Raw genomic sequence first — 15,163 nt, 5'->3', positions numbered from 1 at the left:
AACGTCGACATCTCAGCTACAGTTCACGCTTTTGCACCTTGAGGGATGTCACGACTGAAAATAGCGAGCAGAACCTCATCGTGCGAATCAGGCTTTAGCGTGCATTCTGCGGCGTCCACGCGGAATGAAACGCAGCATGTCACATTATTCACGCAAAGCTTTGCGGTGTAGCGAGCCTCGTTAATTTCGCTGAGGCCGCTAAAGTAGTCAGGCATTGCCAGCAATACGTAGAATCAACAATTCCAACGCGAAAAAGAGCACCGGGACTCACACCGACGCCGACAACGTCGCAATCCAATGGCTTGTTTATGGGCGATGGCGAACTTCTTGCCCACACTCCATCGCATATGCGCGGTGCCCGTGGCGTCCGCTAGGGGCGCTCCCGTTTGTTTGTAACCCAAATCTGCCGAACTTTAGATTCGACAGAGTTCGGCAAATGCCGAACTGTTGACGAAAAGTTGGGCAAAGATTCGGCGAAAATTCGGCAAATGCCTACGCACGCGCGAGGACGTGACGGGGTCATGGATTGCAAATGGACGCCGTGCAGTCGTGCGGTTACCATCGTGCAGTGTAGTACAACCAGCGGTTACAGCGCGGTTTGGAGTAGGCAGCACGTTGACTGCGCGTTTGTGAGCTAGTGTGGTTCTTTTCAATATTTTCTGCCTCAAGAATAGAAGATCGGCTAGTAATTTACGCAGTCCACCGCGCGAATGACAAATATGATGCGCTACATTCTGGATAACGTAATTTTCATTTGGCCTTTTCAGTGAGGCAACGAGGAAGTTGAAACATTGGCTGGCAATGACTTTAAAACACTCCTCAAAATTATCACAATCCTGTTTTCGGCTCAGAAGTAGTGTGTGCAAAAACAAAACAATATTCCCTTTTCAATTAGCGTTATTTCGCGATTTTCAGGTATCTGCATAAAACTAAACACAACTATTGTGCTCGACGTTGCACATCCATCCTTCCTAACTCTCCCCATCTTCCTAAACGTCCGCGTGTGTCCTAACATTTGAAACCGGCATTTTAAAGGTTAAAAAAGAGACGTTGCGAATATGGGACGCACACTTTCATGCAAATCTGAAGTGAAGCGACTCAAATAAAATATCACGAACATTTACAATAATCTTGTTATCTCTTTTGGTGAAGACTTAGCAAGCGTTGCATTCGTTTTTGCGCATGAAACAGTGACTCCTAGAAAAAGCAAGAACGGAGTGGTGTTGCATTCGTTTTAACAATGTACACACACTTCCAGGCTTGTGCTGATGATGTCTCAAAACCGAAACTCTCGAAGCGTGATTCGTGACTGCGCCACGCCCGCTACTACCCAACCTCGTTGTCGTGCCACTTTTGGAGGCAGTCACTGAAATTGCCACTAAAAACATAAAAAAACGGCACCGATACAATTATCTTGTAGAATATCACCTTATTTAATAAAAACTGTGCCAATATGCATTACATGTTGCATTTAAGTTAAGAACAAAAACATAAAACCTTTTTTCGCCAGAAAAAAACTAAATATCAAGGTTAAGTCTGGTAAGAATGTATTTTTGCCAAATCTTCGCAGAATCTTTAGAGAAGTTCAGCGAAAGTTCGGCTATCGCCGAACTTTCGATTCGATAAAAGTCTATACGAAGGGCCTCAAACACGCGGCCTGAGGGCCGAATGCGGCCCGCGACTCGCTGGGATGCGGCCCGCAGGCAACCGGCAACGAGTCCCGGTTCCCATGTCTTGAGCGCTAGTAGCATGCGCCATCGTGATCTCATCCCGCCGATTCATTTTCGCTCGAAAAGTAGTTCCTCTGTTTTAACGTATTCACATAGTTTTTACTTATCTGTGCTTAATTGCCCTTTGTTTTGCTTCCAAGCTTTTTGTAATATACTAGGCTGGTGGCGCGAGCTCTTTGTTGAAGGATACATCTCGGCTGCGCGAACTTTCGATCAGCAGGAGCAACTGCCGAAGATAGAGCTACGAGCTCGGGATTCTCGCCTTAAAAAAAAATATATATCCATTACAAGGCAAGTATGGGTGCTGTAACAGAAATCGTTAACGGCGAGGTGTCATTTTAGTTATTGTTATCACATCAGGTCAGGGCCCAAAGTAGTCATATAAACGAATCAAATCTAAAAGTGTCACTGACAAAACCGAGCTTACAAAAAGCGTAGAGCACGAGGTCTCTTCTCTTTCAAATCGTTTAACATGGTCCCTTCACCTCCCTCCCTCCCACTCAACACTGGCCCTCGGCTTCCCAGTGTGGGCTATCTGGCCCCCATGCTCAAATGAGTTTGAGACCACTTGGACCCTATACTGACCAGCGTCCGGTCGTACGCCTGGTCGGCGCCCAGCCTCGAGGTCATGTTGAGGGGCTGCTGGTCGCTCCAGCGAACGCCCTCGACGTCTCCCAACGCTGTCGTCGACGGCGCCGCGGGCGTCAGCCCCCCCGCGCCCTCTCGGGGAGATGCACCGCTCTTCCGCGTCGGGGCAACGCCGTGCTCGGCGTCCGAACCGGGCGCCGAGCCGCCCTCGGCCATGGCCACGTCGTCCTCCTCCTTGGCGTCTACGCAGGTGTCGGGACTGTCGTCGTCGTCGTAGTTCGGGCTCCCATCCTCGTCGCTCAGGTCGTCGCTTCCGAACGTCGAATCCTGGATGGAAAGGAACAAGGAAGCATCTTCTGATTAAGTCAGCCACATGTCAGGAACATTCGACATCTGGCTATTGCTCGTGGTAGCAAGGCACACTTTGCAGAAACTTTTAATGAGTGCAGAAATTGAAAGTTTCACCGTAAAATCATGTATACGGCAGGCAAGTTGACCGAAATGCGTCCCTTTGTGCGTGGGAGACGGAGTGATCATATGCGCGACTAACGCAATTAATTAGGCGCCATCCCCGCAGTTGTTTGCTCTTCGGCGGTGGCAGTGGCAGTGGTAGATAGGATACATCCCGGTCGTGGTTTCCTCGTTTGTCGGAGTGGATCTGGTAGATGTTAGCCGATAAAATGTTTTTGTTTTTTAAACTATCCTTCGAGGTATTTGTTTTGTTTGTTTATTTCTCTTGTTGAAGGCTAAGTCCTCGTTCATAAAGCGGTGTTCACATGACGAAGAAATCCACGGTGGGATGTGCGTGAAGTCGACAGCGGGCGCCCAAGTAACTCCCCAACCTTGCCGTTCACACCGACGAGATGCCGGCAGGGAAGTCGGCGCTGGCAGTCCTGTTTAGCGGTTCTCACTTTTGACACCACAACAGACGAATTTAGCAGTCTCTACACTTGGTACTAAAACGTTTAGGGACAACATATAATTTAAAGCAAACTGGACCGCCGCCAAACCGAGATTATTTGTACTGCTTGAGCATTCCTGCCCCACTTCGCCACAGAGCCGACTCACAGTGTCACAAAGCTTGACGTTTTTTGTTTTTCTTTCGCGTGATGTAAGCGCCGGGAAGAAATTCCCCCGGATATATCCTTTGTGGGAATACCGCTAACAAATCAGAGGATTTGCAATACCCGTAGAACAGGGAAGACAGCCATTGCTAGGAGTAGCAGGCGACGCCGACATTCAGCGCCTAAACGCCTGACCCTGACACCGCTGTCCTCTGTGTGAGGAGCAGACGACGGCCTTGCTCGCTCTAATTGCGGGGGACACAGTGGGTACTGGGGTACTGTGGAGTACAGTGGGCCTACCCACTGTATTCATCCATTGAGAGCTTGGTGCTGTGACGTCACAGTGCCCACTGCTCAAGAAACAGACGAATTCGCTCAACGTACACAGTCCCGCACGTCCACTGCATCGGAGCATGCGACAAACCAATTGCGGTTGTTTGCGGAAGGAGCTCGGTAAGTGGCAAGGCCCAGCTAACATTCCTACCCGGAAACACAATTCCACTGATGTGACACCGAGCATGATATTCCAAATGCTCAGCCTCCTGTTGTTTTTACTTGAAAACTATTTTTTTCGCTTTCTAGGATAACATGCTTTCTTTTTTTGCCTCTGAATGGCTCCCAGATAAATTAGCACTGTGATAAAACTAGGTAGAACCGACCTCAAGTACATTTACGGGATAACAAATCTTACAGATGGGCTACACAACGTGTTGTCGTTCTAAGTATCACTGAAATCTGTCTATGGCCTTCCCCACGTTTGATTTTCCGTATATATATATATATATATATATATATATATATATATATATATATATATATATATATATATATATATATATATATATATATATATATATATATATACATATATATATATATATATAGAGAGAGAGAGAGAGAAAACGAAAGAACAGTTGGAGAAAAGATGTTTAAAAGAAGCTAGAGAAAAACGACAGGTACGTTTTCCGCCGCTGCAGGTTTCGATTCCTTCTTCGGATGGATTGAGGGATGCATAAGGCTGAACATTTTAAATTGAGCGGCTGCTTGCGCCATCTAGCCGATCTCTACACGTTGATTCTGTCACCTATTGGTGTAACGTCTAATTATTAGGCTTCTTCCCTAGCATCGAAACCCATTCGTAGCAAGCGGTACAAGGAAAGGTGAGTAGAACAAAAATAAAGTGTAAAGTTTTAAAATAAAAAAGTTTAGAGAACCTTGTTTTTCCGGTACATGTTTGCGAAAGACGCAGTACCAAACTGCAAGTAAGTTTTCTTCATACTCAAGCAAATATACATACAGTTTAAGAAAACGTGACAAAACTAAATACAAAAAAAAAACATAATAAAGTTTTTGTTCCACTATACATTAAATATTCTCAGAACAAAGTCACCTATTTAAAAGCCTTCATACCTATCCTTCCGCATTAATCAACATTTACTGCCAATCCACAAGAAATGGTCATAAAGTCGTCATTCCCTTTGGCAATTATATCATGTTCTTCCGCTATTTTTTTTTGTTGTTCTTCTATTGAAGACGGGCATTGCTCCTTAAAGACCGACTTTATTGACTACCATTATCGAACACTTTTTACAAACCTACACCATGTTAATATGTTGTAATATTACTGGTACTTCATCCCCGTACTCATAAGTATGTTAAGCTTACGTCGTGTACCCACACCCTCAATCCCTATTCTATGACGCTCGGGGTACTGCAACAAATAAATAATTTATAGAGAAAATGTGAAAGATGAAAGAAATATTCCTTCTTTAATTTTCTTCCGAAAATGAGGCCATAAAAAGAAAAAATCACGCCGACAAAAGAAAAAGAAGTAAATTACGTAAATGTCAACAACTGATATTTCGATACTAACGAAGACATAGAACGAGAGCTAGAGCTAAACTTGTTTAATGACTTCATCAAAACATTTTTTTCCTTCTCCTAGACAATGGCGACACGCTAGATTCTTTTCTTTCCTACGTGCCTTTCTAAATCTGTTCGCAAAAATGTAAACAAATCTTATCACTACGTACGCTTCCACGATAAAAGGTACACATACAAAATTCAGGGAAAAGTCACACATAAAACAAATGCAAACAAAATTAGAGGAAGAAAAAACAAAGATCACAATCAAAGCTGAAATTGGAAAATGATTTCTCCAGTGCAAGATGAGAATGCCAGAACTATACGAATAATGAAAAACTAGAAAAAAAAGAAAAAAAAAAAAAAAAAGAAAGGAGAGGAACACAGAGAAGACAATGAAAGCAGAACAGAAGCTTAGTTTTAGTTCGAAAGTTAATCTTTGTGTTTTTTTCTATCAAAGTACCGATGTTTCAATTTTCTGCATTCACGGAACAGAAGCTTATTTTCAATCCTAATCTTTTTTTCTTTTTCTTTTTTTTCTATCGAAGTACCGTCGTCTTAATCTTCTGCCTTCGCGCTACTCTCTTCAGAAAATGAAAACTTACAGAAAACTAGGAAGTGAATCTACCGAATAGAAAGAAAGCCGCATTTAAAAGTTATGCACACAAAACCAAGCGAAATTTTATTTCAAAACAACACAACACACAAAAAAAAACTTGGATAACGCTGCTATTGATTATTAATAAAGGCACCATAGCGTATTCGTAGATATACATATATAGTGTATATAGAAAGAGTATATTAAGCATTTTCCCGCCAATTTTCTTCGCTCTCACGTACGCTTTCTTCAATTTCCTAATTTCAACAAAGAAAAAAAAAAGGGGAGGGAAAAAAAGGGGGAGGGGAGTGGAAGAACAAAGGTATGCAAAAGGACAAATAGAACAACTCAAAAATGAAAAAAAAAAAATCCTTGAAAATTTTAAATGCACAAAAAAAAGTCAGAACATGTAAAAAAAACGCAGAAAAAATAAATAAAAGAAATATGCACGGTTTTGGTACGCCTTTGAGAAACGATGACGGCCATTATTTCTCTTTCCCCTTCTCTTTTCTTCGCCCCTTCACCTCCTTCTCCGATTTTGCTCTCTCTTTCTCTCCACACGTCATTCCAGTCGCTTCCTCCCTGTTGCTTCGAAAAGAGATTTAAAATAAAAAAAAAAAAGGAAAGCGAAGACAAGATTTCTTTTATGAAAAGAAACACCCCTCAAGGTTTCTCCTCTCCGTACGCCGCGAGGAACCCAAAAAGCCCTGAAAGAAAATAGAAAACCAAAAATGACGAGAGGAACCGTCGCACCGTCTACATTATGATTTTATGTGCTCGACAGGAGTGTAATTTTGACGTTATATAGCAAATCGCTTGGTACATGTTTTCATCGCTGTCATAGATTCTCCGTCTTCATTATGCCCTTCTTACGGTATCAGTGTTCTTCGAGTAACCCTTCACAACCACGCCTCCCCGCTTTAACACTTCCCCGCCCCCTCTCCCCAGGCCCTTCATAGTGAAAAAAAAAACAACCTTGAGACCGGGGACAAAAATTAAACCACTCTCAAAGTTTTTTCTTTTTCTTTGTGCTGTGATTGTTTATCAGCTCGCATGCGCAGTAATCCTTATTTCAAAGCAACAATAATGATACAAAAAGGAAGAAAAAAGACTATTACAATGTTTGTAATACTTTTTTTTTGGGGGGGGGGGGGGGTGATGGTGGAGGGGGGTTATATTGATCCAGAAAACAAGCGGTTAAAAAGCGGAAGATTCAAAGAGGCGCTGTGTAGCGTTTGAAAAGCACGCATTCCGAGGGAGGGCCCATCATTGTTTCGATATATTGTGTACACCTCGTTTACGCGAAGACATTTTTTTTTTTTAATGCGGCTCAAGCTGCCGCGATTAATTATCTCGGAAATGTCCGCATGCAGCCCCGTAGGAAAATGCCGACTCATTAACGACGTTCCGCGGAGAATATTCTAGATGCACTAAGCGATATGACGACACCATAACAGTCAACCTCACAGCTTAAGAAACAGAGGGTGTGACGATTTCAGTGTTACATTCCCTTCTTCTGCTGGTGGCTTTTTATGCTCTGTATAATGCTTCTGTATTTGTACTTCCTGTTGAAGGTATTGCTTGTATATTGTCATGTACGGTGTGTGATTTCTTTCCTTATTCACTCCTGCTTAGACCATATTGGTCTGCGGTATGTCATAAATAAATAAATAACATAAATAAATTAAAAAAAACCTGTTCATCGATCGGCAGCCAATGAGACTGCTGCATTAGCTGATGAGAATGCCAAAGGACCAATCAGGAAGCAAGTAGCGTGAACACGAGAAGCCACGTCCCACGTTTATTATCCCTCGGTGACTAAGCGACAGGAATTGACAATAATAAATATGTCGATAGAAGCGTCTTCTTTTCCTAGGATTGCCGAAGTCTCCGAAGGCTTGAGGACAAAGCGAAGATAGGTTCGAATTCATTTCGAGGAAAAAGAAAAGAAAAAAGGCGTCTGATAATGAGAAACTCAACAAGGGTGATAAATTAAGTTCCCACACAAAGAATGAATAAAACAAAAGATACAAAAGACACACACACACACATGCGTTGCGATTTGTTCCGATTGCGATTTCTTTCTTGTGAGCGTGTTTCATTTCTGCTTGATATGTAACCACCTGGTACGCTAGAAATGTAATATTGTACACCATGTTCTGCGTGTCTATTTATGTTAACTTTCGTTGCTCACCCCTATCATGGTCCCCGTTGTGAGGACTGATAGTATTGTGAAATAAATAAATAAAACACCGACAACTACGGAAACGCAGGCTTTGTAACAAAGATATTAAAAAAAAATCAAAGCCGTTTACAACTCCCTGTAACGCCGAATTAGAGCGCAGCTCTTGAGGAGGAGGGAATGGTACTGAGGGTCACGTGTTCTCGGGGGGGGGGGGGGTCACGTGACTTGGTAGTGTGGTCACGTGACATCAGAAGGTCACGTGACATCAGGGGATCACGTGACCTCCCAGGCAAATTTTTCCGCTAGATTTAGCGGGGAAATTTTTCCGCTAGATTTAGCGATGAAATATTTCCGCTAGATTTAGCGGAAAATTTTTTCCGCTAGATTTACCGGGGAATTTTTCCGCTAGATTTAGCGAGGAAATTTTTCCGCTAGTTTTAGCGGGGAAATTTTTCCGCTAGATTTGGCGGGGAAATTTGCCCATAATGCAACGCGCGGTTACGCTGACGGCGACGGCAACGCCGCTCAAGCCGGAAACGGGCGCCTAAGAGCTGCGTTCTAAAAGGTCCCAGTTGGGTCGTCTCCCCATTCGCTCTTCGTAAGGGTCGCTATAGCAACAGCTCGACGCGAGTGGTTGCAGTGGCACTCGAGCACAACTGCGTGAACGGGCCCTTAGTGCGCTACGCTGGCAACATTTCAGACGTTCGAGCAAACGAAATTCAAGTTTCAGACTTGGCTTTTGAGCCAAGGCTCAAAATGAAATAGAGTTCACATTATTACCGTAATCTATTCACTACCCTACTCTGCATTCATTACATATATTTATGACGTTTTATGCATTTTGGTTAGCATATGTTTATTCATTGCGTATATTGATGGTTCTACAACACGGCTGGGTTTCTTGTGCGATCACCCAAGGCTTATATCTGGGTCTAAACTATTCTCTATATACTGGGAACAGACATTTGTAAGGGGTTGTCTTTATACACAAACACACACACACACACACGAACGCACGCACACGCACGCACGCACACAGACACACACACACACACACACACACACACACACACACACATATATATATATATTTATATATATTGTGAACGAAGAGGGGAAAAAGTGATTATTGAATTGATTGCATTGAAGTTCTCCCTTTCCCTAACTTTAATGCAATAAATTCAAAAATCACTTTCTGCCCTCATTGTTCACAATATTGCATGATATATATATATATATATACTGTTAACGACTTATTTTTCGCGGCTCAATATTTCGCGATTTAGGTCAAGGCTGAATTTTTTTAATAATTCACTTTTCGAAAATTAGGTCCTCGCGAAAATTAAGTAGTTTCAAGTATATACATATATATATACTGTAAACGACTTGTTTTTCGCGGGCTCAATATTTTGGGATTTAGGTCAAGGCTGAAGTTTTGGAAAATTCAATTTTCGAAAATAAGGTCCTAGCGAAAAATAAGTAGTTTAAAGTGTGTGTATATATATATATATATATATATATACATTCCGTGACAAAGAGGACTCAGCAAGTTTGTCATATTCATTATTCAATCCAATCAACCAGGGACACGCATCCTTCTACATTTAATGCTTTCTTAAACAATAACGCTGAGAATATTTTGATTACGACGTTAAACTTCCGGAATTAATTAGTAAAAATAAAAATTAATAAACAAATCTCGGAGCATTCACTTTCTACGCATTGTACGCTATACTTATTTTGCTCCATACAGTTTCTGTGTTAGCTTAGGCGTTATCTTTCTGAAACTGTAAGAAAGCAAGCGCCTGTGATATTTTTGCCCGCTTTTCGCCATTCGTACACTGGAACGAAAAATAAGGCTTATTGTTATTACTTTCGATGCTTCTTTTCGTGTTTTTATTTAATGTAGCCTTCTATCTGATTCAGTTCGAGGGCCCTTCCTTTTTTCAACATTCTGCTTTCCAGTTTTCTTTTTTCCGCCAGCAATTTTGTTTTTAAGTTGTATTTCTTATTATCCTAGCTGCATTCACACAGGCGTTCGAACCACCACCGCGAAGCGGACACGCACGTTTTCATCATCAAATGCGTGTCAAGTTGCACTGAATCTTTAAGCAACTGCGTTCGCAACCGCTTCGCGAAGACGGTTCAAACGGCCGTGCGAACCAGCCAGGCATACGAGCATCGGCAACTGAGGCTTCCAGCATCAACTGAAAACAAATCTCTCTCTCTCTATCTCACTCTCTCTCTCTCTCTCACACACACACACACACACACACACACACACACACACACACACACACACACACACACACACACACACACACACTATCCTTTATCATTCGAACGACTAATGATTCCAAACAGAGCTCGGTTTTCTTACGTTCCCCCTCGCTGTCGTTTTTTAACCTTAGTGTATCGGTGCATAAAGGAACAGTGCAAAGAAACCATCCTCGTAACGTACCGCCCCCCCCCCCCCCCCCCCCAAAGAAAAAAATAATTTTTTTTTTTAGAACGTGGAATTGTAGGCGTTACATTACAATGTTTTTGTTTTCCTTCCCGCAACGGGGCTTTTATTTCCAGGAAGTCGTTTCCGTATCTTTTTACTGGCGGTCACGTAAACACTCGAAAAGAGCGTCCTTCTCGTGCTGCGATACTGGCAACACACATTTCATTGCCCCCTTCCGAGAATGCGCCGGAGTCTTTATGGCTCTCACTGTTTCCTTTTTGGTTTTTCTATCTGTTGTTTCTATATTGTTTGTAAAAAACTTAAATCGTCTCACAAATGCGTTCCGAGTTTCTTTACACGTAAACCTGGATCGAGATGAGAGCGCTCACATTTGTCTAGCGGAAGCTGTAGTGTAGCGTAGTACGCCAGAATTTGTTAACTATATGCCCCAAGCAGTGGCCGCTCTGCGCTTGCGGCTCCGCAGAAATGATGCGATCGGAAGCTAAACCTCCAGTGATACGAGTGGTCTGAATAATTCTATGGCCCGTCTTTTTCGGAGCAGCAAAAAAATCCACTTAAAAGCAGAAAAAAAAAGAGAAGATTTTGGAACGCAAGTTTAGTTTTTATTCTGATTCATTCCACTGCGAATACTGTAATAATATGTATGTGTTGGCCTCTCCAGCTAAAAGACTGTAGCTTTACCTCTACGTCTGTGCAACCACTTAAAAAAATCCCTTGCAAAGTAAAAAAAAAAAAAAAATACACGGTAAAAAAATTGTTAAGCTTTCTTTTTGGCGTAGTTTTATTCTGGAGAATCTAAATATCAGTATTATGTGCCTCTAAAACAACACTAAATTCAAAAAAAAAGAAAGACACGCAGCCGTTTACCGCTGCCGAACGTCATTGGTTGGTCGAGCCGTGACGTCATAAATGGGCCAGGCGCGATTCTAATTGCATCTTTCGCAGAGCAATCAACTGGAAATCCTTACCTCGTTTCGACTCTTCTTCGCGCAAGCTCCCCGTACCCGGCAAGGGGTCTGTCTCTTCCGTACAGAGATGCTCGGAACCACGTCCCGCTTCAGACGAGCAGTTTTGACAACCATGCCCAACTCTTCCATTAGCCGCACTTTGTCGTCGTAGGCTCCGACCGAAAAATGTTCCGAACACAGAACGCTGTGCTTGCTGGGCGCAAAGCTGTCCCTTTGCATGGCAAGAACCCATAGCTTCGAGAGTTAAGAATCCGCGGGAAAATGATGGAAGCGCACCGAGCCGCCACGCCGATATGTTTGTGCAACCGACGGCCGCACAGAAGTTGGGTATGAGCCGAAACAGCGAGCCAGTCCAGCTTTCCACAAAGTCCACGCCAACGTAAAGAGAGAGAGAGAGAAAAACTAAACTAAACTGAACAAACGCGACACAAGACAAAATGAACACAGCCAAGAAAAAACTAAATAGCTAAGTAGAAACGCGGCGAGTATGCTTGTTAAAAAGAAAGAGAGAGAGAGAGGAGATGGTCACAAACACGAAAAAAACATAAAGCATAAAAAATAAACCTACAAAAGAGTCTATACATAACTTCTTGCACCACATCTCACTCTGGAGGAGTACCTTTCCCTTTAGCACGCGGGTGCACTGTGGCGAAGCAAGACACGCAACATCGCAACGCCTATACCCGTTTTCACCTCAAGAAAAAAACAAGTTTTGCGCATTATTCATACGCGGCGCGAAGTAGCAACCTTTTACTGACAATAAACCTCTTCTTCTTCGCCACCTATTAGCTCCGAGATAGGAAACTAAAGGCTGTGGAAAAAGAAGAGTTTTTTTTTACTTTACGAGCAAGCGAAGCCGAAGCTATACAAGCGCGAGCATGTGCTAGTGAACAGTGTTCGCACTGCACGAGCGCGAGTGCTTGACATGGACGCTGAAAGCCCGGAGCTCGCTCTTGGAGCTTCTGTCGCGCTCACACTTACATTGACCCAAAATATGACCTTTCCAAAAAAAAAAAAAAAAAAAAAAAAAAAAAACAGGCTCTTGGCCGGTTCCATTTGTAGTGTTCGTCCGTATGGGCCGTGATTTGCTCGCTTTCCGAAGCTACGGAAATGCGCGTGCTGGGCTGAGGAGATCGCACGCTGGGCTTATGAACTTGTAAATATTGGAATGGTGTATAGTCCAGGCAGTGTGCTTGTCACATGTTTTCTCTCTCTCTATCTATCTTCGTGTACCTACCAAACCAGCTTATCTACATGCAGTCGCAGCAACTATCGACGATGCATCGCCGCGCATCGTCCATCGCGCGTGCTAACTTAGCACGCCCGAGGGGTCCTTACGTGACGTCATGCTTTCCCTTTTCCTTTTACTCCCCTCTCCCGCTGCCCCAGAGAGGCGTGGTTTCAAGGCAACCTCAAAGGCTTTTTTTTTAGATAATACGAGCGGGAAAGTAGCCTAGTAAAACAAGAAAAAGTCTCAACTCCTTGGAAACGCAGCGAAGCCACCGGTCTTCAAACAAGAGGGTGCCGAATGTTTTGAAGATCGGCAGCTTCGCTGCGTTTCCATAAGAGTTAAACCTTTTTCTTTTTTATACTTTTTCCTTAGGTGAGTTCGCTCTTTTCAAATTTTATTTAAAAAAAATGCACCACCTGGGGGCAACGCCGCACAAAATCGTAGTGCGATAGGTTAAGGAGCCGAGTTTTGCGGGCGATAGCAAATCCTGGCCGCTATTTGAAACACCCTGTCTAATAAATGTTTTTTTTTTTCTTTTTTAAAACGAGGTAAATTTAGAAATTGAAACTAAGTCACCTTTGGTTGAAATTCGGAATATATCTGGGGGTTCATTGCTTCCAAAAGGTATTATTCTGAAATCTGTCATATTATACAAGAGAGAGAGAAAAGAAACAAACAATGTGAAGATGGTTACGGTACAGGGCTCAAACATAGTCCGATAAGCGCACATTCCTGTTTATCTTAGTTTCTCTTCACATAGAGTTGGCTCATTTTGAGAGAAAAAAAAAAAGTCCTTACAGTAAGTTCATTTCGAGAAAAAACAAGTCCTTAAATAGTAACTGCGGTTTTGGTTTGGCAAACATTTGCTGTTATGTATGTTGCCGCATCAGAATTCGTCAAACTCTCGTATTCTTCTTCTATTAATGCGTTAGCATAAGTACCTACATGGCAGAGAAAACCTGACAGGATGTGTCTGTCGACAAAGCAATAGTCAAATTTGGGGGTTTTACGTGCCAAACCTACGACGGGCATCTGGCACGCCCCAGCGGAGGACTGGGGATTAATTTCGACCACCTGGGGATCTTTTGACGTGCAACCGAAAGCTCGGTTACACGGCGCCTTCTCCGCAATATGCCTCCGTCATATTGCGGGCATCTCGGTCGGGATTCGAACCCGCCACCTGGGGATCCGTAGGCCGGCGCTCTCGCCTCGGAGCCACCGAGGCGGCTTGGACAAAGCAATAGAAAGAGAAGCGCTCCGCGTAGGGAGGAGGAGAGCGGTGAAGGACAAAGGCGAGGGGGAGGTGACGTCACGGGGCGGAAGCCAATGGAAGCGCGGATACTGGGGCGAGTCTGAACTTGCAGATGTGCAGAGCGCGTATGCCTTGTTTTGTGCCACAAAATGGAGTGTGAACCAAGTAGTGGCGCCGGTCTAAGTAGGCCGCAAAAAAAAAAAAAAAAAAGAAAGATTCATTGGTGGATTTTAAGGGAATGCGTTAGCATGACCCTTGGGAAGCGCCACACACGTCCACCTTGGGGAAACGCTAACACTGACCTCGTAACGAAGTAAAAACGATACAGCAAAAATAGAGGAATCAAACTATTGGGTGATCTTTGGCGACAACGAAACGTTGCTAAAATCCGCCGAAGCTTACCGTAACAAACCGGCAGTGTAGCGGGTGACGACTAGCCTATTCGTTTCCGCGGTGATAAAAGGGAATAATGCTTTGCCTCCATGTTGCAACACCATCTCGAATAATGAAGGCCTTTGAACGTCCCACTCTTTCCTCCGCGGGACGACGGATGCTGCCAACTCGACAGTTGGACCCGAGTCCGATGCCGAGAGTCCTTCGACGCGCTCATTGGACCCGAGTCCAAACCGAGCACTAACGAACACTCTGAGAAATGCCTACGCGTCTACCTACCCGCAAAGCACTCAAAGAGCCAATCTCTGCGATCTAGGAGATCAGCTCAGCGAATGATGAGGCGGAACACCCGTTTAGACCAAAATATGAAGTCTGCGCTGTGGCATTACGCAATGCAAAACGTCATGCTTAATTTTTAGGTCTAAACAGATGTTCCGCCTCATCATTCGCTGAGCTGATTTCCTAGATCGGAGAGATTGGCTCTTCGATTGTTCTGCGGGTGAGTAGACGTGCAGGCATTTCTTAGAATGTAGCACTCGTATTCAATCTACGTGTTCGCTCTATCTCACTGCGACGACGTCGAAATTCTAGTGCACAGGCTTTGAGTATTTCAAGTGGTGTTGAATGTTAGCGCACATCAGTGTTGCTAACCTCCGCAATCGTTTCTTCCCCAATTTTATCAAAAAATGCCCTAGATTTCTCTAGATATCTAAAAAATGTGTTAGTTTGCGTAAATATCGAGATTATCGCTATAGAGTAGCTTAAGAATAAATTCCTGTAGTTTAACGGCCATAGAAAGGTTACATTTGCTTCGTTCAAACTTT

The 15,163-nt window shown here is 43.5% G+C and overlaps 1 protein-coding gene across 1 annotated transcript in view; it reads right to left on the bottom strand.

The window, feature by feature from the left end:
• The window catches only part of LOC8037483 (nucleolar protein 4), a 156,900-nt gene that overhangs the window by 22,685 nt on the left and 119,052 nt on the right, over positions 1–15,163 (bottom strand). Inside the window, exon 4 of the mRNA XM_042286834.1 lies at positions 2,316–2,645. Within this exon, the coding sequence (XP_042142768.1) occupies positions 2,316–2,645 (330 nt within the window). The remainder of the gene's footprint in view (positions 1–2,315; positions 2,646–15,163) is intronic.

This window comes from Ixodes scapularis, unplaced genomic scaffold (assembly GCF_016920785.2).
Source record: "Ixodes scapularis isolate PalLabHiFi unplaced genomic scaffold, ASM1692078v2 PGA_scaffold8__174_contigs__length_109621045, whole genome shotgun sequence".
Classification (NCBI taxonomy): domain Eukaryota; kingdom Metazoa; phylum Arthropoda; class Arachnida; order Ixodida; family Ixodidae; genus Ixodes; species Ixodes scapularis.
The sequence above is the reverse complement of the archived record's forward strand: the minus strand, read 5'-3'. Positions and strand labels throughout refer to the sequence as shown.